The sequence below is a fragment of the Ixodes scapularis genome, unplaced genomic scaffold, assembly GCF_016920785.2.
Source record: "Ixodes scapularis isolate PalLabHiFi unplaced genomic scaffold, ASM1692078v2 PGA_scaffold4__175_contigs__length_147842914, whole genome shotgun sequence".
Lineage (NCBI taxonomy): Eukaryota > Metazoa > Arthropoda > Arachnida > Ixodida > Ixodidae > Ixodes > Ixodes scapularis.
This window is the reverse complement of record NW_024609879.1, coordinates 117,787,831-117,815,129: the sequence shown is the minus strand read 5'-3', so window position 1 is coordinate 117,815,129 and position 27,299 is coordinate 117,787,831. Positions and strand designations below refer to the sequence as shown.

At 47.5% G+C, this 27,299-nt stretch overlaps 1 protein-coding gene across 1 annotated transcript in view; it reads left to right on the top strand.

The window, feature by feature from the left end:
- Nucleotides 1–27,299, top strand: part of LOC115316102 (venom metalloproteinase antarease-like TtrivMP_A) — a 58,127-nt gene that overhangs the window by 4,955 nt on the left and 25,873 nt on the right. Inside the window, exons 2-5 of the mRNA XM_040212640.1 lie at nucleotides 2,484–2,656; nucleotides 10,102–10,194; nucleotides 12,256–12,382; nucleotides 20,733–20,863. Of these exons, the coding sequence (XP_040068574.1) occupies nucleotides 2,484–2,656; nucleotides 10,102–10,194; nucleotides 12,256–12,382; nucleotides 20,733–20,863 (524 nt within the window). The remainder of the gene's footprint in view (nucleotides 1–2,483; nucleotides 2,657–10,101; nucleotides 10,195–12,255; nucleotides 12,383–20,732; nucleotides 20,864–27,299) is intronic.

Sequence of the window (27,299 nt, the reverse complement as noted above, 5' to 3'; positions counted from 1 at the left end):
AATACGAAGTTCCGGCTGTACTTGTACGGGAGCCCGTTCCGCGTAGTCACAGACCACTACTCGCTCTGCTGGCTTGTGAACCTTAAGGACCCTTAAGGACGCCTCGCTCGATGGAGTCTCCGACTACAGGAGTTCAACATGACTGTAGTCTACAAGTTAGGCCGCAAGCACAGCGACGCCGACTACTTGTTCAGGGCCCCTGTCGAAATACCTTCCGGCAGCAGCGACGACGGTGACGACGAGTGCTTCGTAGGAGCAGTGACCAACGACGACCTAGCACGACGTCAACAAAACGATCCTGAGCTGCGCGCATTAATTCAGCACCTGGAAGGGCGCGAGAGTACCGTGCCCCGTGTTTTCTCACAAACCCTGCAAACCTTCGCCATTCGACAAGGTGCACTCTGCGAAGAGAACTTTGGGGACAGTAACTTGCCCTGGCTGCTGGTATTCCCGAGTGGCCTTCGAAAGGAGATCTTCCAAGCCTGCCACGACGATCCGACGTCCGGACACCTTGGTTGCAGCCGGACACTGACCCGTATTCGTAAAAAGTATTACTGGCCCAAGCTCCCCAAGACCGTCCACCTATACACACGATCTTGCCACGAGTGCCAGCGATGCAAGAAACCTCCGACGAGGCCGGCCGGACTCCTGCAGCCCATTTCTCCTCCAAATGCACCCTCCCAGCAGATCGGAATGGATCTACTTGGTCCTTTTCCGCCTTCGACGTCGGGGAACCGCTGGATCATCGTCGCCACAGATTATCACACGCGGTAAGCCGAAACGAAAGCTCTTCCTTCGGGGACTGCTGTGGAAGTTGCAAAGTTTTTCATTGAGTCTATCATCCTCCGGCACGGCGTTCCAAAAGTTCTGATTATAGATCGCGGATCATCGTTCATTTCACAGCTGACCCAAGAAATTTTCCGACTCAGTCACACCAGCCGTCGTCGTACAATTGCGTACCACCCACAGACCAACGGGCTGACGGAGCGACTCAACAAGACAATCGCCGATATAACCTCTATGTACGTCGACGTAGATCACAAGACGTGGGACGAGGTGCTGCCCTACGTCACGTTCGCCTTGTTCATGTCGGAAAGTTTGTACATGGTCGGAAAGTAACGACCATGCTGGACGCGATGCTGCCCCATGAGCCAACTGACAATGAGAGCGACGACGCCCAGGTGGTTGCTCAACGGGCCGAAGAAGCCCGTCAGCTCGCCCGACTCCTGATTCAAAACCAGCAACACGTCGACGCGGGCCGCTACAACCTTCGTCGTCGGGACGTCAACTTCCAGCCCGCAGACAGGGTGGAAGTGTGGACGCCCATCCGCCGCCGCGGCCTCAGTGAGAAACTGCTGAAACGGTAATTTGGACCATACAAGGTACTTCGTCGCCTCGGCGAGCTGAACCACGAGGTGATGCCCGACGGAACACGAACATCGTCACGCCGCCCACCATGACCTGAGGTCGTCCACGTCGTGCGCCTGAAGCCGTACTACGCTCGATAGGACTGTGGACCTTATGTGCTCCAAAGGACTCTTTAGTTTACTGTTATTTTTTTATTTTATTTTGTTTTGTTTTGCATTGCATCGGGGCGATGCACTTTTTAAAGGGGGGAGTAATGCCGCGCGCCAGGTAGGCAGCGCGGCCGGGGCCTAACGGTTATCGCGCTTGCCTCCCACGCGAAGGGCCAGGGTTCGATTCCTGGGAGAGGCGCATCTTTTTGTTTATTCCTGCAGACTAGTATTCTGGTAAATTCGAGAACTGCCTTGGGGGCTGATTCGAGATTAGAATGTTCTAGGCGCCGAACCTGCTACGCCGAATGCTCCAGAAGCCCACGCGTGTCCAAACGCGGCTCCGCGTGGCAAGCCGGGGTCAGTTTCGCCCCAGCGTTCGAGTCTGCTGTCACGCCGACTTCGACGCCCGCGACGCTCTACTTTCTTCTGTTCCTTTTTTTTTATTTTTGGGCAGAAGTTCGCCCCATTAAACGTTCAGTTTCTTCATTTATTATAGCCTCATCACTCGTCATTCGTGACAATATCGTGGCTTCACTTCGCTCCACTGCAACAGGGGAATTTAGGCGCCGTTTGGCACGGCTTGAATGGTAATGCCGGCGGTTCGCTCCGTGGGACAGTTAATGCTTTCGCATCAAAATAAAAAGTGAATATTCAAGATTATTTTAAAGGTATTTATTCTTTGAAAGATCCGAGGGTGAATGTATCAGGTATTTGACAGCCACATATTTAGATTTAAAAGGTGGATTATATTTTCACCCGGTCCTAACGGTAGCATTCAATAAGAATAAAATCGACCTCCACGAACCAGTAACCCATAAAATTATATCAACGCCCCCGTCCCTTTTAGCACGTTCGACAGGGTGCACAAATCTTGTTTTGAAATTGATTACAAGCGCTGAATTATTAACAAGTAACCACGACTATAATAATAACAAGCCAATTATTTTTCATTTCTTATGTGTACAGCCCCTTTTCCTGAGTACGTCGTCTATCCAAGGCTTCTTGAGGCAAGAGGACTGAACGGTGTAACGTTGCTCTACATTCAAGAGGACATAATTCTTCGGCTGGAGAAAAGTTCAATACTTGCAGACAATTTAATATTTCGCGAGACCATTAATGGAAAAACAATGGACACACTTGTGAGTTTCCCTTTTTATAAAACATATTGCATGAATATAAATTAAGCTAAGTGCTAGCATTATTTTTAGGGTAACATCTACATTAGCTCATATGCGTCACAGCTGCGTTACTCATCATCAAGTGCTAGAGTAACCCGCTAAGAATTTTGATGAAGAGAAGTACTTACAACATGTCAACATAGTGTCCGTAAGACTAGTATTTTTAAATGGCGTGTATGGCGGCTTTTGTAATTCCAGCAATTTTTTTTCTTTTCATTCCAGAGCTTAAGTAACACTATCCAACATAAGCTAGTTACTTGTTGCACAAAATAAAGTTTTCTGTAACCGTATTTTGGTGGAGCCCGGTGGAACCTCTTTTTACACCGATGAAAATCTGTGCGTCCTTTGCATACTTTAAATCAGTCCCTAAGCGTGTTTAATAAATAAAGATATTATAATGCTAAAGCCGCAACGCAAACACTCATCAACATGGCTTCGGGTCTAAGATTGATTACCATTGCAGAACGCAAAATGAATTGCAAAAATCTGCCAAGCTTTTTTTTTTGGAATAGAAATTGTTTCCTCCTTTATGATTTTAAGTTACTAATTAGGAAGAACGAACATATAAACAATCTTCTGCAAAGAGGGTTAATTCATAAATACATGATATGGCATAGCCGCCTGCACGACCGAGTCGGAAAAAGTGAAAAAGAACAGCTCATTGGCCTTTCGCAGAATGAAGAGAGTTTGATCAATGCATCTATACTTGTAATTTATCAATTGTTGCTGTTTTCTTTTTTTTTACCTTTCAGTTTTAATATTTACTGCATTTAACCCCCACCTAGAGGCACAAGGTCTGGCCCCTGTTTGTCGAATTCTATTAGTTTCGATGTTTATGTTTTAAAAACATAGTTGAGGAATTTCGAAGCTCATGATGGGCCTTGTCAGTAATGTTGATATCATGGAGTATGCATACAATCAGCCGTACATGGCACCAATGAAGTTCGTCTTTAATAATAATACTAATAATTTATTTGACACAACACAATAAAATTAACGGGCCCACGAAAGCAAAATGTTCGTATCTTGAAACAGAGAGGCACCAAAACACTATAGGTCATTAGGAAATACTGCAAGCAAACTGGATATAAACAAAACAAATCATGTTATAAGAATATGACCGCAGTGAAGTAAGAATTAATCTTGTGGGAACAGACCACATCATTAACCTAATTTTTTAGTAAACAAATCTGGTAATAATTTGAGACATGTAAATATATTTGTACGCCACATGTTTTTGTTGATTTCAAATGTAAAATGGTTTGGCTGTAATTGTTACCTTAGCTCTCGTGTGGGCTTGGCACTTTACGAAGCATTCCTAAATTATTTTGTTTTTCGAAACAATTTGGCATACTTGGCCATTTTATGAACTGAGCTTAACTATTTGTCACTCATTATCCGTGATAATATATGATTTCGCATACCTATTAACTATTGCCCGGGATAGGTTTCATCATACAAACGTTGCAAAAAGAGTAACATTTGGCTGAGGGTGCCCTTCATACGTCCTGCCCACTAAAAAGTGGAACTTGTCATTGAAGTTTTTAAAGCCTTATGTAATGACTCATTTTATAAGCGAAAGGTGCAATATAATGATAATAAGAGCATAATTACAATATTTTATAAAAATTGCAAATTATGGCATCATTCTGCGGTTGACATCTAAAACGCCCCAAGGGTTGTTTTCCTCTCTCCTTTGCGTAATGTTGCAGATAACGTCTGGGTTCTCTGAACTATCAAGGTAGCAACGATCTGAATTAATGCACGATAGGTGCCTATAGCGAGCGAACTCATATATGAAGTCCGAGCAGTAATCCGAGGCTCAAATATCTTGAGTTAAAACATATTATCACGAATGACAAAGGATCAGACGGGAAATAACTAGATAAACTTAACGTTTAATGTGGTGACCCTATGCCAAAACGAAATAAAAATGAACGGCGAATAACAGCTAGGCGTCGATGACGGTGTAACGGCAAGATCGAGCGCAGGCGAAAGGGTGACTCCAGTTCGCCCCGCGGAGCTCTTTCTGTATACACGTACGTGGGCTTCTGCTACAATCGGCGTAGGAGGTTTGGCGCGTAGAACATTCCGACCTAGTATAATCAACGGAATTCTGGAAACTACCAGAGCGCCACAGCTACAGAATTTACAAAAAGGTGTTTCCGTTCCCCGGCATCGAACCTCGGCTCTTTGTGTAGGAGCCAAACACAATGACCATTCGGCCGCAGGCGCGCTGCTCACTCGGCTAGCTCCGCGCGCGGAGTTATCCCCCTTTAAAAAGTGTATCGCCCCAATGCAAGCCACCGTAAAACAGAGCAAACGAAAACTAACGATGTACTGAAGAGTAACCTGGACCACGAAATATCCACAGTCCTACCGAGCGTTGAACGGCTTGAGACGAACGACATGAACCACCTCCGGTCGCGGCCGTCGACGTGAAGAAAGCCGAGTTCCGTCAGGCGCCACTTCGCAGTTCAAGTTCCCTAGCCGGAAGAGAATCTTGTAGCGTACGAAGCAGCGTTTTAACAGTTTCTCGCTTAGGCCGCGGCGACAGATCCGTGTCCACCACCACACCCTGTCTCCGGGCTGAAAGGGGATGTCCCGACGACTGAGATTGTAGCTGCCAGCGTCAACACGTTGCTGGTCTTGGATCCTGAGACGGGCGAGCTAGCGGACTTCAGCTCGGTGAAAAACCGTCTGAGCGGCGTCGCTCCCGTCGGCAGCTGGCTTGTGGGGCAGCATAACGTTGAACATCGTCGTTAGCATGCGACCGTGAATTAGCGTAAGTTCTGTAACCTCATTGGCCCCTTGAACCGCCATGCTGTACGCGTACGTGACATAATCATAACTTCGTCCCACGTCTTGTGTTCCACGTCAACCTACATTGGCACCATGCCGACGATAGTCTTGTATTTGCCGTTCCGTCAGCCCGTAGGTCTGGGTATGGTACGCCGTGGTTCGACGGCGGCTGGTATGGCTGAGACGAAGGATTTCTTGCGTTTTCTGTGCCTTGAATGATGATCATCGGTCGGTAATCAGGATATCGGGGATTCCGTGCCAGAGAACGACATATTCAACGAAAAACTTGTCGAATTCTACGGCAGTTCTCAATGGAAGGGCTTTCGACTCGGCGTGTCGTGTTAGGTAATTGGCTGCAACAGTTACCAACCGGTTGCCTTGCGTCGATGGCAGGAATGGGCCGAGCAAATCCATTTTGATCTGCTGGAATGTGTTGGTCGGCGGCGCAATCGGGAGCGGGAGTCCTGCCGGCTTCGTTGGCGTTTTCTTCTGTCGTTGGCATTCGTGGGAGGACATCGTCGGAACGCTGGGCCACTAATAATTCTCACAAATCCTGGCAAGTGTCCTACTATAGCCAAGATTCCCAGCCGTGGGGTCGTCGTGGCATCCTTGGAAGACTTCTTCGCAAAGGCTGGTGGGAACTACCAATGCTTTGTTCCTGTCGCCGAAGTTTTCTTTGAACAGCACACCGTGTTGAATGGCGAAGGTTGTCCGAACTCATGAGAAGACCCGGGTAACTGTAGTACCTCGTGCCTCTAGGTGTTCGATGAGTGCCCGCAGTTCAGGATCAGCTCGTTGAAGGACTGCCATGTCGCTGACATTTACTGCGCCAAGAAAGCACTCGTAGTCATCGTCTTTGGTGTAGGCAGGTTCGGCTTTGATGAGGGCCCTTGAGAGACAGGCGGCGTCATTGAGCTTCCGGCCGTACTTGTACACCACGGTCATGTCGAACTTCTGCAGGCATAGACTCCACCGAGCCAGGCGTCCTGATGGGTCCTTCAGATTGGTGAGCAAGCAGAGCGAGTGGTGATTAGTGACCACGCGGAATAGACCTCCATGTAAGTCCGGGCAGAACTTCGTTATCGCCCAGACGACAAGGCAGTCTTTTTTTGTCGTTGAGTAGTTTCCTTCCGCCTTATACGAAGTCCGACTTGCGTAAGTGATCACTCGGACTGTGCCCTCCTGCCTTTGTACCAGCACCCCGACAAGTCTGATATTACTTGCGTTGATGTGGATTTTTGTTTCTGGAGACGGGGAGTAAAAATGGCCGATGATCAACGGTGTCTAGTCTCAGCTTGAGCTCGATAAATGCCCGATGTTGTTCGTCTCCCCATTGCAACTTCACAGCGTCCCTTGTGAGATGCGTTAGCGCCGCAGAAAGCTTGGCGAAGTCTCGAACGAAGCGCCTATAGTAAGCGCAGAGACCCAAGAATCTTTGTACGTAGTGCCTCCTTGTCCGACAGCGGAGGAAATGTGGCAACTCCGCGCGTCTTCTCGAGGTCAGGACGAACACCCGTGTTGTTCATGACGTGGCCAAAGAACTTCAGTTCGTCATAGGCGAAACGGGATTTCGTCGTCTTGAAGGTGAGTTCGGCTGTCTTGACTGCCTGGAAGACGGTTCGAAGGCGTATCATGTGCTCGTTGAAATCGCGTGAAAATACTACGACGTCGTCGAGGGAGGCTAGACAACTCTGACAATTCAGACCTGCCAGCACAGTGATCATGACACGCCAAAAGGTAGCTGATGCTGAGCGAAATCCGAAAGGCATCACTTTGAACTCGTACAGTCTGTCAGGCCTGACGAAGTCAGTTTTCCCGCGGTCGCGTTTGTCGACTTCGATCTGCGAGTATTCCACTCACCAGGTCTATCGACGACGAATATCGGCTGTGGCACAGCCTGTCCAATGTGTCGTCGATGCGAAGTGGATAGACGTATTTTTTCGTCACGGCGTTCAGTGGATGATAGTCCAGGCTGAACCATGTGGTTTAATCTTACTTCTAGACAATCTCAAGTGGAGAACCCAAAGGCTTCTCGAAGGCTGAATTATGTCGTTTTTGGGCATATCCTGGTCTTGCTCTTGACCGACCTCTCTCCGCTTTAAGGAGACTCAGTACGGGGATTGAACAGGAAGCGCATCGTCCTTCGTAAGAGTGTGGTGATTTCCTACCGTCGTTTGTCACACCCTTGAGGACGCGGGCGAAGAACTCGCCGAGCTTGTCGAGAAGCTCGAGCAGCTGTAGTCGTTCAAAAGGATGAAGCTTTAAGTCGATGTCATGCTCTGAGGACGGCGTTCTGTGTTGCTGCAATCAAGTCGGGTCAGTGAAGTGATTGCGGCTGAGTCCCGAAGTTCTACAACACAGCCCTTGGAAGTACCTTTTGAGGCTCTTGTTGATTGTTAGTAACGAGGACCGTGGCACGCCCGTCTTGCAGCTTTGATACACCTCTTACGATGCCGATCCCTCTTCCTCGAAGTAACTGAACACCTCCATCGATCGGAACTTCGCCGCAAGTAGCGTCATCAGTCCCGACGGGTAAGAACACATTCGATCGTGACGACAGGTTCACGAGGTTGGTGATTCCTCATACCGCAGATGACGTGGCTTTGGGTTCTTCTGGCAGAGGGACAGGCTTTCGTACCGTCAAATGGTTTCTTCTCAGATCGTTGACCGCGTTGTATTCGCACAATAAATCCATCCCGTGAATAATGTCCCTCGCACAGTCTTGGAGGGCGACGAACTTCACAGGGCAGGTCGCACTATGAATGTCGAATCGTGAGGTGCGCCTTCCGATTGGAGTTGTCAGGTGGCCTCCCGCGGTTTATATTTGCGAACCGTCCTATGGTGTCGTCATTTTCCGAAGGCAGCGAGAGAGCTAATTTTCACTCAAGGCACTAGTCTGCACTATTGTCCACGAGTGCGACTCTTCGTGACCGTCGATAAAAACGCTGAGGTTGTTGGACACCGTTGCAGAATAGTCGCTCCGATGCATGGTGTCGGTCGAGTAAGAGGTCTCCGCCGTTCTTAGAGGCTGTTTACGTCGTCGGTCTACGGCAACCCCGCCTGCAGGGGTTGCCGCGCTTAGTTTTCTTTTCCGGCGAGACATGGGAGACAAGCTTTCTCGGCAGGACCTATAGACAGGTGATGCAGGACGTCGGGGTGAAGGCGAGTGGGAATCTCGTTGAGAAGCGGCAGCTGGAGACGGCGGACGACGAATGTACTCCTCGATTTCTCGAGGACGCTCGCCGTCACGTGGTTGGGAGTCGTTCGCGTGGAACACGCGCAGCCCGAGTCGCCGGTAGAGGCATTGCAAGAAGATATGATCGGCGTCCCCACAGTGAAAGCAGATCGGGCGGTGGTCAGCCGTTTTCCACTCGTCCGTCTTCCTAGGTGCTGGTCGCTCCAGGCGGGCGTATTGAGGGCGACCGTCTGGTCGTCGGAAGTACTGCAGCGATGGAAAATCACTTCGGGGAGGCGTCTTGCAGTGCTGAGCAACGGGAGGCTGCGGACGATGAGCTACGGCGGCGAATGTCAAGGCCGGTTCTTCCTGTGTGGCGTTGACAGGGACTTTAACTGGAGTTCCTGTTGGAGGCTTTCACGGACAGTGTCGAAGATGGAGTGAGATGCCGGACGACCAGCGGCAGGCAGCAGTTTTCGAAGCTCCTCTCGAACGACTTCTCGGGTGATGTCCCGAAAGCTGTCTCCTCCAGCGCTGAGCTCGGGGTGCGGCAGTGCGAGGGTTGAGGCGTCACCCTGTCGGTGGAAGTGAGAGATTGGGGCCGCCAGTGCTTGCTTTATGTCGCTTGCGTGGGTTACAAATCCAGCAACCGTCGTCGGGTGGTTACGGACGAGACCACCGAAGGTGTCGTCCCTTACGCCACGCAAAGACTTGTAGCTTCTCTCCTTCTGTGGCAAAAGGGTCGGCGCGTGAACCTTGGCGCGAACATCTTCCACGAATTTAGTAACGGTGTCATTCGGGCCTTGAGTTCTTGACCGAAATAGATCATCGGCCCTCTCCAGTTCATGTTTACTCGAGAACGTCCGTCGGAGAACCTCTTTGAGCAGTTCCTAGGAGCTGATCGTGGTTTCGTGGTTTTTGTACCAGTGCCCCGCGTTCCCTCCAGGGAAAAAAATCGATGTTCTGAGGGCACTGGGTCGGCGTCCATTCATTGTGGCGAGCCACTCGTTCGTGCTGCTTGATCCTGTCGTCAACGTTTTCGCAAATATCGTCGGGGAATAAAGTAGCTCTCCGAGGGGCAACGGACAGGTAGACGAAGAGGTGGCGGCAGGGGTCTGCGACGATTGGTTACTCATCGTCGGCTTGATCGACTGGTGGGTTTTCTGGCAGTAGACTGAATTTTGGGAGCAAACCTTGAACACGGCGGCTTTTTCGGGGCCTCGGTCGTCTCCAGAGACGGTCATGTTGAGCCGGGGATTGGGCTTGTGCCACATGGCATAGGGAAGAGGGGGGGGGGGGGACGGCCTGCATCTCCACCCCACCTTATATGTCTTGGTACAAAACAAATATTATATAATAATTCAATCTAAAAAGTCAGAAGCTATAGGCGCTTGGCAACGTGTGTAATTTCTTTCATTTTCTTTAACAGATGGACGGAAAGAAGCTTGAAGCAAACATGTATCATGACAGAAATCGAATGGCATCAGTAGTCGTAGAGGACAAAAACGGCACAGTTGAAGTGGTATACACTTTCTTTATCTCCAGATGTGCCACTTGAAGTGAACTAGCAGAAAGATTATACTCCTTATATGACAAACAGAGAGCATGTGCTCTAATCATGAGCCACTCTGTCCCAAACGCGAATAAATTTTACAAATAGATTAATATTAGCGATGTGTGCGACAAAAATTGTATTCGTGTTCGAAGTTCGCGATTGGCCCAACCATCGCCTTTGTATATTGATAATGCTTGCCGAACCGCCAATTTTACGCGCACAAATCCTGCCAGTCACGGCAAGGCAAATCCTGATCGTGGCGTCACGGATGCAAACCATAAGAGGGTGCCATTGAAACTTCTTGGCGCTAATAGAGGCAATTCCTAATATAAAAACTAATTGATAGTACCGATGTCTTCTTAGTAAGTGAGAATGGGCTATATAACAAAATGTTGTAATCAATACATTTGAGCTCAAGATGACCAAAATATTTACTGACATAATATATTCACTAGTGCGGCAAAAAAAAATTAAAAATAGAAAACAGAATATAGGTAAAACGCAAACTTTAAAAAATGTCAAAACATATTTTTTTAAGTCACAGATTTCGGATGTGTGCACGAATTTCAGATCTGTGCAAATGAGAGCAAAACAATATATACTGCACAATAAAAACCTTTTCTTCTAATCTTTCTGTGTATTTTTACGTAAATTTGTGTTGGGCAAACTTGCAACATTTTTCAATACCTTTCTCTAGTATTGAAATCAAACTAATTTCATTGTAAATTGCATTATACTTAACATATTTGTAAAACCTGAATACTTGCGGATCTTGGAAATGTTACCGAGAATCACTGTATTTGCATGCATCTTGTTTTAGTTTTCACTCTTGTATTTTGGCTTTGCCCGCATTAACCGTAATTGAACACCATTGTTACTTTACTAATCTTATTTAAGCTCAGAGAAAGGGCACCACGCTGAAAACTGCTGCTCTTGCTTCCTAGGTGATTAAAATATTTCATCTAAGATACTAGTTTCCTGACGCTCTCTACATTTTTATTTTCTCTATTGAAGTACTTAAGGAAAATAAACATTTATGGATGTGTGTGTTATTTTGTATATGAGACTACAAAATCTATATGTGGTTCACTAAAAGCAACATCTCATACTTCCCAATTCCATTTTCAATAAGCGATATTCATTTAAGGACACTATAGAATGCTGTTCCATGATACGTTTATGTTAATACAACTTATCATGACAATCACGTGTTATGCATTTCGTGTACGTAACGTTTTTGTTAATGGAAATTGATTAAGAATTAAAAAGCCATAATTATAACACTCGAAGGTTTATCAATATAGTGTTATATTTTATTGGCGTCATGAACATTCTGTCACAGAATGGCGTTTGGTTTTCAAAGTTCATTAAAACTTCAATTTGGAAGGTGTTTTCAATTTTTATTTTAGTTAAGCTTTAGTGCTTTGTTACGTATTATTTTCGCGATATCTCAAAGCCTACAATAATGTGTCTTTATAATGATATTATCCACAGACCGTCGATTGAAACACCGAGCATTTGTATTAATAATGTATATTTACTACACTATGTTTATTTAATGCCGTGATGCAGGCGTTGCCTCCTTTGCTATGCAAGAAGCAAGAAGTTGAGAAGAATATCTAAACTTTGATTAATTTCAAATGCTAGCTCAATCTCTTACTTAGATTGAATCCTATTATTTGTTGTGAGTCCACAATACAGATATTTTTGCCATTTATTTCAATCAGACTATTTTGTTTGGCTTTATAAGTTTACCAATAATAAAAAGTTTGATAAATTGACCTCTCACCAGCACTGCCGTTGTCCAGGTGCTCGACAGGGATTAACATAAGTTCCCAGCTTTTTGCTAAAATATCTCAGTGAGTTATGCATTATTGGTAATTCCTAATCGCCTAGATTTTACCACCTAATTTTTTCGATGATAGTTGAAGTTAGGGAACCCTGTTAATAACCTCAACTGTTTTCTATTGAATGCATGATTTTTTTTTTCATTTTTCATCGACTGAGTGTTTAAATGTTTTGTTGCAGAAAGGAATTTTGAACAATGAACTAAGAATTGCACCTCTTAGTATCAAAGCTCGATCAGAGAATTGGCCTATTCCGCATAAAATATTCGAGGTTACGTCCCGTTCCGATGAGGAGAACAATAATAATGGTATAGTATGTTGGGCAAAATTGCTTGCAATCAAAGTGTATTTTGTTAGTGGATTCATAGTGTTTTAAAGATCTGTTATAATCTAGAAAAATGTGTGCATGAGTACGGTAAGTGGAATATTTTCCAGGGACTCAAACCGTAACCGTAACCGAAACCGAAAACCGTTTAGGAACGAAATTTTTTCTGTAACCGTAACCGGAACGAAACCGTTATTTGATATTTATAAAAACCGTAACCGTAACCGGAACCGTAAATTATTCACCGGTAACCGGTTTTAACCAATATTAACCGAAAAATAAACTACCGTATTAGTTTTTCTGAAGTATGACCTGGAGGAGGGATCTTAAATTGTTGTGGCCATTTGACAGAGTTACTCTCTGCGAGTGATGCATCTGGTTACATATTTCCATTCAATCTGACTTTAGGATTAAGAATACTCAGATTGAATTAGTGGTCGAGCTTATAATTTAAAAAATTCTATATTTCTAAATCTGCCACACTCCTACATCGCTACATGTATTCAGTACGTGTCGCTTTCAGTGTATTAACTAATAAGTTCGAATTCTCAGATGTCCATCCAACTCGGTTCTATCAAAACCACCGATGTTCCTGACATGCAGTAGCCAGTATAAAGAAACGAGGTAAATTGGCCATCATGCAGAGCTGGCGGAAAAGAAAACATGGGCCCGTTTGCTCGAAGCGCTAACCGCGGCTAAAGTTAGCAGCAGTACCTAGGAGAGGGAGTTTGAAATCACGTGACTGGGGGCTGGGATGGCGGGAAGCATGGCGGCGCCCCGGTGCGTGAGCGCCGCTCGCTTTGTAACTAATATGTCGTTGTAGCTGCACTATCGGGCGCGTTAGTCAACAACGAATGGTGCAGGAGGCTTTCGCTTTGCCTTACCTCGCTTAAATCGCAAAGCACGAGCAATGACTTCGCGGCATTTGTTGCATAGTCTTTCGATTCTGGCCTTTCTAAGCCTAAATGAACGCGATAAGTGTCGGCATGGCAACGTCTTTGGAAAGCGGATTGCCTTGACTCAATCGACCGGATATTAATAGTACACAAAAGAAGACCAGCGTCCCGCCCCGACAGACCTTTTTCTAAATTACCCAAGCATCGAGAAGAACGCTGGAAGTGTAATTCTATGGTCCGCGCTCGCTGTCCTTCCTCTTATAAAAGATTCGAAGTAAATAATCATTATAAGACTTGGACGAACGCGCGTGCAAGGCAAAATTTGTTTTAGACTTTTTCCTTTAGAACGATAGGCCCGTAGCTCACAAGTTTTGAGCAGCGCTGCAGGCGAGCAAAATAGAATATTTGGCTCGCGTTTCGAACATGCATCAATACGCTTCCCCACTAGAGTTTTTTCTACTCAGTTCCATTCTAAGTTCCAGCGTAGCAGAGGCTACAAGAGCGAGCTGCGAGCTTTCCGCGTCCCTGCCAAGCACGCGCGCTCGTGCAGTGCGAGCATCGTTCAGGATGACGCGCTTTTCCGAGTAGCTTCGGCTTCACTATCACGTAAAGTGAAATATACGTGCTCGCGGAAGCTGTGAAAGAAAGCAAATATGAAAGGAATGTCTAATGGAACGCTGCGGCCGCAAGCAGCATAATTCTGTTCTTTTTTTTTTTTAAACTTTTTTTAGACGTTTTGTTACCGCACATCTACAGATGCTGACAGCGGCTTGTATTCGAACGTGGCACGTGCAAAATCGAACGTTACAGCGCCACACGGATGATGCAGCCAGCAAAACTTGGTCGCGTCTTGCGTAAGTCGTCCGGACGCGCTCGCGCCCCCTGCCCAGAGCAACGGGTATATTACTACTGCATACGCCAGCACGCGCAATGTCTGCAACTACACTCGTAGCATGCACCTCGGTGCTTGGGAAATTTATGTGCTATCAATACAAGGCCGATTGAGTCAAGGCAATCCACTTTCCAAAGACGTTTCCATGCATGCCGACAATTATCGTGTTCATTTAGGCTTAAGAATGGCCAGAATCGAAATACTATCTAAAAAATGCTGCGAGGTCATTGCTCATGCTTTGCGATTTAAGTGAGGTAAGGCAAAGCGAAAGCCTCCTGCACCATTAGTTACTGACTAACGCGCGCGATATTGCAGCTACAACGACATATTAGTTCAGAAGCGAGCGGCGCTCACTTTGCGGGGCACCGCCATGTTTTCCCGCATCCCTACCGATCCCTGTCACATGATCTCAGAATCCCTCTCCTAGGTACTGCGGCTAACTTTAGCCGCGGTTAGCGCTTCGAGCAAACGGGCCCTAAAGCCCCTGTATCCTGGGAAAAGTGGCGCCTTCATTGTTGTGGAAACGCGCGAGACACGTTCAGCGCGCCACTTCTGGAAAGAACATGGCGTCTGAAATCTAGCTCAGTGCTGCGCTGTGCCGCCATGACCTTCCCAAGGGATGCACGTTGCACGTGCCTCGTGCATCGACGCACTTTGCGCTACTTTTGAAACATGAAGGGGCTTTAATGGGCCCTGCTGTTCATTAATAATGTTTATGTTGTTCATTTAGTGTGAAACGTGTCGCGAGTGACGATTTTGAAACAACACAGAAAGAAAAAAAAAAAGTCAGGGGTTTGACATTGGCGTTTTGTATTATATATACAATATATATATATATATATATATATGCTCGGGCTGAGAGTGGTGGAAGGAGCGACGAAACGTCAGAAGGGTGTCCGAGTTTTTTTCTTTTCCTTCCCGCGCCGAGACCCTTCTTCAAACCGAGTGGCACCCGCCGCCTAAAGCCCCTTCATGTTTCAAAAGTAGCGCAATGTTCGTCGATGCACAAGGCACGTGCAACGTGCAGCCCTTGGGAAGATCATGGCGGCACAGCGCAACACTTAGCTATTTCAGACGGCATGAATTTCCCAGAAGTAGCGCGTCGCACGTGCCTCGAACATTTAACAACAATGAACGGCGCCACTTTTCCCAGGATAGAGGGGCTTTACCGTCGCCGGCACTGCCACGCCTCTCAGCTTCTCAACATGACAAAAGAAAAAGCCAAGGAGAAGGATGCCTCCTCGTCAAACGCGCCAACGCGCCACCCTCGTCCAACAGACACGGGATGCAATTTCTGCCTCCTTCGCCTGAACCTTGGGAGCTGCCCTGCTTCCAATCGTCGATGGCCTGGCCAATCTCGCCCCACACGGCCAGCAGTCTCAACAGTCTCTCTCGCAAAACTGTGAACGCGAGCTATTCGAACGTCGGCACGGTGAGCTCGAACATCCACAGACGCGCCGAGAGATCGCTTCCAGCATCGCCGGAGGCCTCCCCCTGCAAACCAGGTATGGCTTCTACGAGAATCATTTCTACCAGAGCCACCAGCGCAATCCAACTACCTCTCATAGAGCCCCCACCACCCATGCCGGAGCGAGGGTCCGTCATGCCTACGACATTCTGAGCGACCTCGCCCAGGACACCATAAGTTTCTCCACGAGAGATGTCCATGAGATCAGGCATCTCCCCCGCCATCGGTTCTACTGGGATGACATGCTCCCCGAACACCAGGACCTCATTTTCGATAGTCTGGAACTCTTCCACGTCGTCGCGAGAGGGAACTGTAGGACGGCAGTCCTATCCCAGACGTCGAGGATTCGAGTCTGAGGTTTTCAGAGAGCTCCCCGACCAGCTACCCAACCAGCCTCGACGCGGACGCCACACGCCTCGTGCTCCCGCGCACACCAGCTACCGCCCAGACACCAAGTCGAAGAGGCCCCCTAATCGTGAGTCCGGCAGCTACGCTGAGTCTTCGAAACCCACCAGTGCCATCATCGACGGCACAGTCGTCTCCTCGACGCTCCTGTGCGTTTTTCCTGTCGTGGACATTCTCGCCCATGCTCTTTGCGAGGCTGGCGTCTCGGCCGACCGTGCCCGAGCTTGATCTTGGATCGAAGAAAACGACCCAATGGATCCCGACTCGACAACCACCGCCACCGAGCGAATCCTGGAGTGGCTCAGCAGGACCGACAGTCATTGAGCCCCACGCCGATGACGGCTCCTTCGACACGTACGATGGCAAGGAGGAAAACCACACCAACACAAAGGAACACACTACAGACAAACAAAGCGTCGTCGAAGACTCTCAGTCGGACCTGGGTAGCACTGCCTACAAGTCAAAAGCGACGGGACCTACACCGCCAGTCCACTCGACCCAGCAGGCACCTGAAGTCGACTGGGCAGTGTTTAGTGAGGCAAGTAGTTTTCACGGGCCGCCCGACTACGGCGGACTTTCCATTCGCTGCACGAAGGCTTCTTGCCTCACGGCCCGCCCAGCCCAGCTCTCAATTTTATTACTTCATTCCACTTAGCAGTATTTTACTAGTGGATGGCTGTAGTTCTGTTCCTTTCTTCAGTGAAGCGAAGACTCGCCTGCAAGTATGAGGTTGAAATCAACTGTAGCGACGAGAAAGTGCGAATGGTTCTTCCAGCATCAAGTGGGAACTTTCTTAGGGTAATTGTTTATAAATGGTGCCAAACAACAAAGTAGCGGTGTTTATTTTAATTTTTATTATATAGAACGCGATGATCCCCGAGTACTAGAAGTAACATGTATGCTCGGGCATCAAACTAAATAATGTAAGTAGATGTAGTGAACAAGAGTTGGAGCTAGGAACGTGTGCAACTTCTGACCAATTAGAAGTATTAAGACGTTTCTAGGTTCCTTGTATTTCACGTTATTGGATATCTGAGACTACTTTAAACGGTTTTTTCTAAAATGGCTGTCTAGCATTTCAATTAGACAAATTATTGGAAAAACTGAAATAAACCGGTTTTTATGAACGTGTAACCGGTAACCGAAACCGTAAAAATTAAAACCGTAAAAAACCGAAACGAAACCGTTATCAATAGGAAGCGGTAACCGTAACCGTAACCGAAACGTTATATTTTTCGGTTTGAGTCCCTGATATTTTCCTATGTTCGAAGTTAAAAGCCGATACCCTGTATACTCATGCTAAACCGAGGTTCAAACACAAGACCACTTGTTCCACAGACCAATGCTTCACGTCTACGTCAGCTAGAAGACTTTCAATGTCCACCATTTAGACTGTATGACCTACTACTAGAGTAACTCTCTAGTACTATCTAGTGGGTGGTGATGTTCTAAGGAAGGGTGATAATTTTTATTTAACATTATCGTTCTTCACTCCTCGGTACTGCTCTTTAACTTTTCTAAAGAAACATACGCGATCGTTTCTTCAACACTATGTTTTATACATTATTTAGCTTTGAAGATTAGCTACAAATTAATGTTTTTTTTTCATATAAGGAGTACACATAATATTTATTTTGTTGATTACTTAAAAAGTTATCATGTTATTATTACTGCTTCTCAATACCGCCTATACTGCTGCTGGATAATATACAAGGTCCGATTGAGAAAAGTAAACCCTACTTTTCGGCCGTGTAAAAAAAAAAAAAAAACTACGCACCGCAGAACGCTCAAACTCCGCCAGAATGTAACCCTAGCGGTCCGAGCAAGAGGCCGAAGTTTCAGAACATGAGCGTACCTGGATCAAAAGATAAAAGAAAAAAAAAAAAAAAAAAACGAGAAATCTCTACGGGGAGGCTCCGATCACGGAGAGACGCAGACGGAGGCCGTCTGCTTTGCGTTGCATCGCATAGGCGGCGCCACCACCTATGCGGGTTGGCGGGTTATCACGGGCATCTGCCGGGCTTGGCGGCAAATTCGGAATTGTTCTGTATCATTTCTGAAGTTTCACTTACGCACTGCTTTTCACTGCAACGGAAATTAAAATTACACGCTCTAATTTGTGATACTTCGGTGCATTTGCTTAGGCATAACATTTCTTCCTGCTAATTATTTTAGCAGATGTCGTCTGCCTTGCTCTTCGCAAACCCGAACACCGGTTCTCCCGTTGATTACTTTTAATCTCTACCGTGTTTCGCTGCATTTTCCTGCCTGATGAGGCTATTAACCCAAAAGCAACGCGCGGACGTCGTGGTTTGGTATTTGAAGAGCAGAAGCTTTAAGGATGCTCGCCGCCGACACCGTCAAGTGCACCGTTCCAGGCCGCCGTCAAAGAGAACCATCTGGAAGTGGGTCCAGCGTTTTGCCGCAGTGGGCAGCGTCGCGAACATGAAGCACGTCTTCGCCAGCACGCCAGACAAAGAGCAGCTCGCGTACGGGATCATGGGTGCTTTCGAAGCGGACGCGCACCTGTCCACGCAGAGAGCGGCGAGTTTGTTTGGGGTTTCAGATTACACTGTGCGCCGGATTCTTCGCCGACATTTCTACAAGGTTCACGTTCTCCACGAGCTGAAGCCTGAAGACTATGAAAGACGGCTCGATTTTTGCCGCAAAGAGACCCTAAGGATCGCGACCAAACCCTCCCATCTGGACTTCCTTCTGTCCTCGGACGAGGCCGTCTTTCACGTCGATGGAAAAGTCAACGCTCAGGACTGCCGGTACTGGAGCAACGGCAACCCGCACTGGACAATGGAGAAGTCTGAGTACTTTCCCAAGGTAACTGTCTGGTGCGGAATCTGGAGGGAGGGTGTTGTTGGGCCTTTTATTTTTCGATGAGTCTGTGACGGGCAGAAGTTATCTGCGCATGTTGAAAGAGAAGATTCTTCCCGAGCTCGAGGCCCTCCACATGCAACGACAAGTTTGCGTATTCATGCCAGATGGAGCGCCCCCCCCCCCCCCCCACACACACACACACACTGGTTGACCTCCGTCAGGAAATGGTTAAGTGACACCTTTCCTGAACGCTGGATGGGAAGAGGCTCGCCCAGCATGCCATGGCCACCGCGCTCCCCTGACCTAACAATCTGGGATTTTTTTTGTATGGGGGTTCATCAAGTCGCGGGTCTACGCCGGCCGAATCTCCACCCTCAACATCCTCAAGCAACGCATTGAGGCTGCGTTTCTGCTCATTACGGACGAAATGAGAGCTGCGGTGGTGGGCGAATACGAGGAGAAACTTGGACGTTGCACCTGGCATCTGGGATGTCAGGTTGAGGCAGAACCGTAGGACTACGGTGTTGCCTTCCAGTGCCTGTTCCTGAGGCACTCGACATACTTTCATCTGGAAGCAAGAATAGCTTACGCCATGTGCGTGGTTTTTTCCCGTTTTTATTTCGTTTACTTCTGACAAATGGCCCTTTTCAGGGCTGTCAATTACGGTTGTCGGCTGCTGAGATTCTGCTGCTCGGCGCTCTCCCGTGTTTCTCTCATCTGGCGTCCCTGGACCATGCAAATGGTGAACCTGGTTCTTTGACGAGGCAGCTTAATTGTCCAGCATTTAATCTAAATAACAGCAAACCAAAACTACTAAATTTCTTTAATAATATTAATAATAATAAATTCGAACATGTTCGAGACTCGACATAATGAGTAAACCGGGTCACAAAGTCGCTGACTTGACATCTTCTGCCTCTCCCTTTTTTAATTTTCATTGCCATCAAAAAAATAAAATAAAAAATAAAAATATATTGGCCCAGCTTAAGTTCATCTGCAGCCGAAAGGAGGCTCCTCTGACGGCAGAGCCCAAATAATGTAACTTAAAGAAAAATAATTTGGTTATAAACGGTTTATTGGCAGTGAGCAGACTTGGCCACTAGAGGACGCTAACACATCCATACTGAACTTCACATAACCTGCAGCACCTAGTGTCGAAGGTGCTACCGAGCGCGAAGAATAGGTGCACCGCGGCGTTAGGGTTTGCGAAGAGCAAAGCAGACGACATCTGCTAAAATAATTAGCATGAAGAAATGCTATGCCTGAGCAAATGCACCGAAGTATCACAAATTAGAGCGTGTAATCTTTATTTCCGTTGCAGTAAAAAGCAGTGCGTAAGTGAAACTTCAGAAATGATAGAGAACAATTTCAGAATTTGCCGCCACGCCCGCCAAATGCCCGTGGTAACCCGCCAACCCGCATAGGTGGTGGCGCCACCTATGCGATGCAACGCAGAGCAGACGGCCTCCGTCTGCGTCTCTCCGTGATCGGAGCCTCACCGTAGAGATTTCTCGTTTTTTTTTCTTTTATCTTTTGATCCAGGTAAGCTCATGTTCTGAAACTTCGGCATCTTGCGCGGACCGCTAGGGTTACATTCTGGCGGAGTTTGCGCGTTCTGCGATGCGCAGTTTTTTTATGCGGGCCGAAAAGTAGGGTTTACTTTTCTCGATCGGACCCTGTACAATCTCAGTCGTATTATCACATAAACGCATTATGTTTTATGTGGACCGTTACAAGCTGACAACTGTTCAAAATTTGTCATGCTTCTTCTAACTAGACAATGAGTTTTATCCAAATATACCTCATTTTTTAATCAAATTACTTTTTTTTCGTCTTTCTACAGATGACCTAGGAGTAAAAACCACCGGAAGCGTTTTTCTTGTGGAACTAAAAATTTTGGTTGACACAGAGTACATAAAGGCTTTCGAGACCAAGGATGAGTTAGCAGTCTACTTAGGAATGTGTATGGTATTGGTATGATATCTTCTTCAACCCTAATTCCAGATGAGCGTTATGTTCTTTTTTTTTTTTTTAAGATCGTGATACGCTCATATAGTTCCTATACAAGGTGATTTTAGGCCTCACCAATATCTCTAAAAAAGTTGTAAAATCTAGGTCTTTTGTATTTTGTGTGGTGAGTTATACGGCCAGGAGCACAAGGGATAGGGGACTAATTATCAGATTAAGTAAGATAATTAACTAGAAGTTGCTAATTGACATTTCACTTAGTGACAATAAACAAATTGTTTTCACTAGAAACCTGCTAAGTGTCAGTGAAAACCACTAAATCAGTAAAGTTTAGAAGTACTTTGTGCGCGTGCTACGTTTTTCTGGGTCCTAAAATGTCCCCACGGTTTTTTGTGTCTTTCTGCGCTTTCACACTTTTTTCGGCCATTGTGGCCAGCACAAGGGGACAACGTTTTGATATGCCAGATGATGCGGCGAGCAAGTTTCACTGAGCGTCCTTCTTACAAGGCTCTGTCCGCAACGACTTGTACCAGAGGTTACCCCGTCACTGTTTAAGGATAATTTCCAAAGACAAGAGCGACGAGCATGCAATGGGGGTACACCCCGAAGTGTAGTGAAGTAACCACTGTGAGGCCTGGCCCTGCACAAGCTCGCCAGTCGCGGCCAATGCATTGATGGACATCCAATTTCTCCCCCGTCCAACCTACAACACAGCATGACTGAAAAGTCTTCTTGCGACTGTCAAGGTCCGCCAGGTTAAAGCAATGGAGGTACCTCGTCTACGCGTCTCGCAACTTTTACATTCCTTAATGCAAGCAACATGCCCTTGGATGGTCGTAGCAGGGTACGCACAAAGCCCGCCCCATGCCAAGTCAAAACACCGCATAAATCAAAAGACTTCTTAATACTGGAGAGACTGGTCAGGTTCGGACAATGAAAGCACCCGGCACGCGCTACAAGCCCGATATTGAAGTGCCATATAATTCAACCGACTGACCTTGGGAATGGACGAGTTAGTAAACTATGCTTGCTTTGCATAAACATTTTCTGCAGCGTCAAAGTGTGTACCGCATTTACCGCTGGATTCCAACACCCGCTACATATCCATGCAAAGGCTGTGCAGTTTGTACAGCTTTGGGCTGACCCAACGCACAACAGTTACAGGCCGCCGACGGCCATGCCGTTGCCATATTCCTAGGCTCCCCCGACACCCACCTACGTGAAACTTAGGTCTTCCAAAACCCCCGCGCAGCTGCACAGGATAAAACTATGAGCGACTCGTCCCATTATCACAAGACCGCCGCCTACATCCTGAAGCTTTTCGCTACGCGAGAAATGCTCCTTTCCCATCTAGCCGTCTCTCCCCCTTAATGGTGAATTTTTCTCGCGGATCTCGAGCGCTCCAAAAGTACTCCATTTGACGCGCGCATATTCCGCTCGCCGATCTGGTTCGAGGTTGTAATTTTCCGCTCGTAGATCTCTGGCAGCGCACGCCGCGTGGGGTGTTTCCGATACCGCCAAACTTGATCCGCGAGACTTCAGGGAGCTTGGCGGAAGTTGACAGAAGCGCTCGTCAATGCCTTTAACTCTGCGCTGCGCATGCGCGGCTAGGTCGGCGAGGTCGCCGGACCGGCCGGGCCGTAGAAATCTATCCAGATGCGCCGATTGTTTACGTGGCATTGTGACGGCTCGAACGCTTCTACCTCGCGTAGATCAGGGCTAGAAGGCGTGGACTGGAGAGTGGCAAATCGTAAGCGCTGACATCTGCAATTGTGATAGGAACAACGAGAAAAGAGAACGACAGAAAATCCGAAGGTTAGGCCTGTATATTTTCTTACACTGCATGACGTCCTAGTTTTCCCGTGCAATAAAGCAAGAACAGATTAGGCAACGACCGTCCAAGTGATGGTTTGTTACATATTCCTGTTTACTAAAGTTGTATCAGAAATCTGAAGTCCACCAAAAGCGGTCGCTGTGCGTGCCTCGCCTTTCCGAGGCGGCCGAAAGGTATGTGACGATGGCGAACACGGAGCGGACGTTTTGCTCGTTATTTGTGATACGGGCTCTGTGGTACGGATATTTTCGCCCGGCCTGTTTCGCATGTTATTTCTGCAGCTAAACAGTGACATTTATGACTGGCCGTTGGAGAGCTCAAGACGCTGAGGAGTTGGTCAGCTTGTCAAGTTCAAGCAGCGGCCATTTTGGGCGGCCGACCGAATCGGGCGGGTCGCTCCAAAAATGCGAGTTCATTTTCCTCTCGTCGATTTGGAGCGGGTTCCACAGAGTAGAATTTCGCCTTCCTCGTAGATTTTGGAAATCGCACCGGATCACCAGTGTAATTCACCATAAATCTAACCCGTTATACCTCCGCGCGCCCTCGCGTCGCAACGCGGACACAAACACTGTGAAGAAACGGTAGCATTCCCGTCGTCAGCACAGGGCACGTGCTTTACCGCGTCTTTTCCGGGCATGGAGATAACGACTCGATAGTAACCTCCTTTCGAAGCACAGACTCCGATATGGCTGTGTGAGCAGCCGGCAAAACCCTGCCAGGGATTAAGCGGAATCAACCACACAAATCTACACCCAGGTACGAACGGAACATGATCATTGCGCCAGCCTGAACTCCACGGAATATTACACACAGCCACAAACAGGTTGGTGAGGAAAATCGGTGAATCTCAGAATTCCGATGCATTCGTGCCAGGCATCGCGTATCTGGCACGACTTAAGGGAGATTATAGTCCTAATCGGTCGCCTCTGGCCGCTAGGTACTGCAATAGAGCAGTCGGAACCAAAAGAGCGCAAATTGTACCCGAACGCTGCGGACGCACGGAGCTAAGAGCAATGTCGTTAGCTGAAGCAAGGCAACCTGGGAGCGAGCGTGCAGTAAAACTGGTACGCTAGGCTTCCCCCGGACAAAATACAGTTCGGGAATAATTTCCCAACGCAGTCCGTGCAACCGCCGTCCGCAATAGAAATATTAATACACTCCCCGAGCGAACCCTCTCTGACGAGAGCAATGGTTAACAGTCAATTCAAGACATTGCCACAGTACGCGAACAAAGGCGGTTGCGCGCGTCACACCGCCTAATAATTGAGCAGGCATCTCACCCACGAGACGTAGACGGCCGGAGCCGTAGTTGGGGCGACAGAACACCCGACACTGCAGGCCTCAAAGGGGGCGGGAATATCCACGCACACTGAACACTTGCGCCGCACCAACAAGCTGAAGGATAGACCTGCCAGCATCTGACGGCGCAGCTAAACAGTGAATAATCAAGGCGCTCCTTGCCGCAGGGGATAAATAAACTCCTGGTTAACTGAGACAAAGTATTGTCACCAAAGACAACGTCTAGGTCCGTGCTTCCTCGTCAAGCGAACGATCATGTCGGATCTCGTGTGGCGTTGCTACGAGGATCGCCCCCGAAGAAGTGCGAAAGCAATACCTCAATCCACCCGGAAACAAGTCAGGAATCGCAACTCTAGCATGAACGTAAATACGGCCCCATGTTGGGCTGCCAATTATGTAGGGTTCTAGTCTGATTCCTCGGACCCCTGTCTCCGGATGAACGTGACACAGCAACGCATAGCTCTCGGCAGAAAGGGTTTATTCCACTCACAGTCTGCTGGGGAGTTTCGAGATCGGTAAAGGTCATCGAGGAAGCTTGGGACCGTTGCGCCGCCACTATACTACATGTCGATCGTCCCGGCACAGCTGCTGCGCACCGTATTTTGGGGACGTCACCGTCGAGGGTTGAATCCGGAATCTAAGTCCGGACCATGTCACCGAACCGTTGTTCCAGTGGACATCTCGGTCGCCACCGCCGCGAACGTCCGCTGTTGCTCAGTTCCCGCTCATATGTCCTTCCTCCAAACTCCCGTCGCCCGTCGTCCCAGCTTCCTTCGCTGTTCCCACGGTCACCGCGCACGACACAGGCGGGATCGGCTTGTCTCCCATCCTGGGCGGTCTCCCGTTGTAGCCCCACGTCCGGCTCTCCCGTCGCACGTGCAGGTCCTCGGACTCCGACGCTGGCTGAGTTTACATGGATGCGATCGTAGCGAATCGAATCGAGATTAACCGCCTATGATTGGGTAGACGAGGAAGGGAAAGAAGGATCGCGGGCGCGTGACTGGTCACATCTCGATTCGATGCGCCATGGTCGCATCCATGGAAACGTAGCCGCTGTCAGGGAGGGGAATATGAGTATGTCCACCTCCGCCACCGCCAATATCTTCCAGATGAGTCCCGAGGGAGGAGGCACTCGAGCACTAAACGCGCAACTTCGCCACCGAGGCGACTGACAACGAGACCCCAGGCGCTGGCATCCTGTTGTAGAACATATAGGGGCTGACGAGACCCCACAAACTTTATCATTGGGAACCTTTAGCATATACCGTTACCGTGTTCGGTGTACCGCACTACCGTATCTTTTGATGCGTGCTTTGAATCGCACGCCCATGTCACCTTTTCACACGGGCGTGCGCTTAAAAGCTTGCTAAAAGGTTTGCTAAAAGTACGTATTGACAAGCCACATTTTGCCGGCAGCCAGGATCTCGTTCAGCGCGCTCATTAAATGATCACTGCATGAATCAGAAGCGTGAAATGGAAGTTAAAGGAAATCGAAGACCTGTGGAGCTTGATATGACGTTAGATATCAAAACCACGCAGATGTCCTCGTGAAGGACCCAGAACGCATGGCTTCTGCAATATAATGCGTACTATAACCTGCGTAAAAAAGAGGACTATGCCAGTTACGACGGAGCGTGACTCTTCACTCACAGTCCTCGGACTCGCGCGCAAAGCGCGCGCGTAAGTAGCCTGCTCCTGCTCAGCACCTGCTGCGAGCGGCAACCATCTTCGCGTGGCACGTGCCGAGCCAACGAAAGTGGTTGTTAAGAAACTTCTAGTGCACCACCAGTACCAAACGGCACAGCGTCGGAAGCTTGTGTTGGGGTGTTCGAGCGTGAAACACATCGGAGTAGGACGCATATCCTCTCAGTGTCCTACTCTCACGCCGCAGTTTTATCAGTTTCCAGAGGCCTTCAAGTTGCGGAGCATCTGTGGTTCGCCACGAAAGCCGTTGATGGCATTTTATTAGAAGTCGATAGTACTAACAATGTCTTGCGAAGTAAGATTCCTTCATAAAATAAGTTATTTTGACTATGACTTCTTTACTGATTTGAGGATCACCAGTTTTACAGGGCTGAGGAAAGTTCTGTATTTTTACTGTAATCTGACTTTCTTGCCCTGTTTATTCACCACAAAATGTGGGACGTGTGAATAACATAAGCTTTGTTTTCTAACAGGTAACCATCCGTTTTGTAGTGCTCATTCTAGGAAAAAACAACGTTTTTAGTGGCACAAAATTTTGTGTTGTTCTTCCCGGTAATACAAGCATATTTAAACTGTTTATTTGCCAAAAGCTTGTATTCTTGACGAATAAAATGAACCTTGTTTATGTTATTCGTATAGTAAGCTTATCGCTTTTCAACCAATAAGCTTGTCTCTATCTTAACCCAGCAGAACCGTTTCCTTATCGTATCGTAAACTTATCGGTTTTCAACCAATAAGCTTGTCTCTATCTTAACCCAGCAGAACCAGTACCTCCGGGATATTTCTTTTTATATTACAAACATTTGTTTACAGTGCACCCAGCTCGCATGTGACAGTATCACGTGCACTCCACGTGGGCAGATCACGTGGGCATGTGAAAGTATCACGAGAGCAGGATCGCCGGCGAAAAGATGCGCTCCGATGAGAAATCGAATTCTAGAAATGCGTCCAAATTGGGCTTTTTTTTTCTTTTTCGCAACGTTCTGAAACAAATTTTTTTTAATAAAATGAATTGATTTAATGGTTTTCGAAAGTGCCTAGCAAGTTTCTAATTTTAACAATCTGTCTGCTTTAACTAATTAAAAAGTTAATTAGTAAATGCTCAATCATAATTTAGCGTTTTTAGTATATTTTTTTGCAACCTTTGACGTCCTTTGAGGCTGGCAGTTTGTTCCCAGATTTCTTTTGCTTTTACCCACCCAATTTTTAGTCATTTCTTCAAATCCTTCGGCAAGTCGGCATTCATATTTTAATCTAGGGTACGTGGTAAATTATTGAAAGAAGAAAAATAAAGCATGAATATCACGTGCCATCGTCAATATTAATTAATATTATTAAACAAATAATAAATGTGTCTATGCTTATACAACCTGAAGTTAGTCTGCCTCAGCGGGCGACTTGTCTCCGGGCTGTAGATGAGAAATTTAGCTAGTGCACCACAACCGGTAGCTCATCCAAATCTAAACGGGCAGGGCTAGGGATAGATCCCAGGACCCCAGTGTTCTGCAGCACGAGCTTTCAATTCACGAGCACGCAAGGAATAATGGAAACATTCGTTCGCAGTGTTTCTTTCATTTTTTTTTTCATAATGGATTTTTTTTTTAC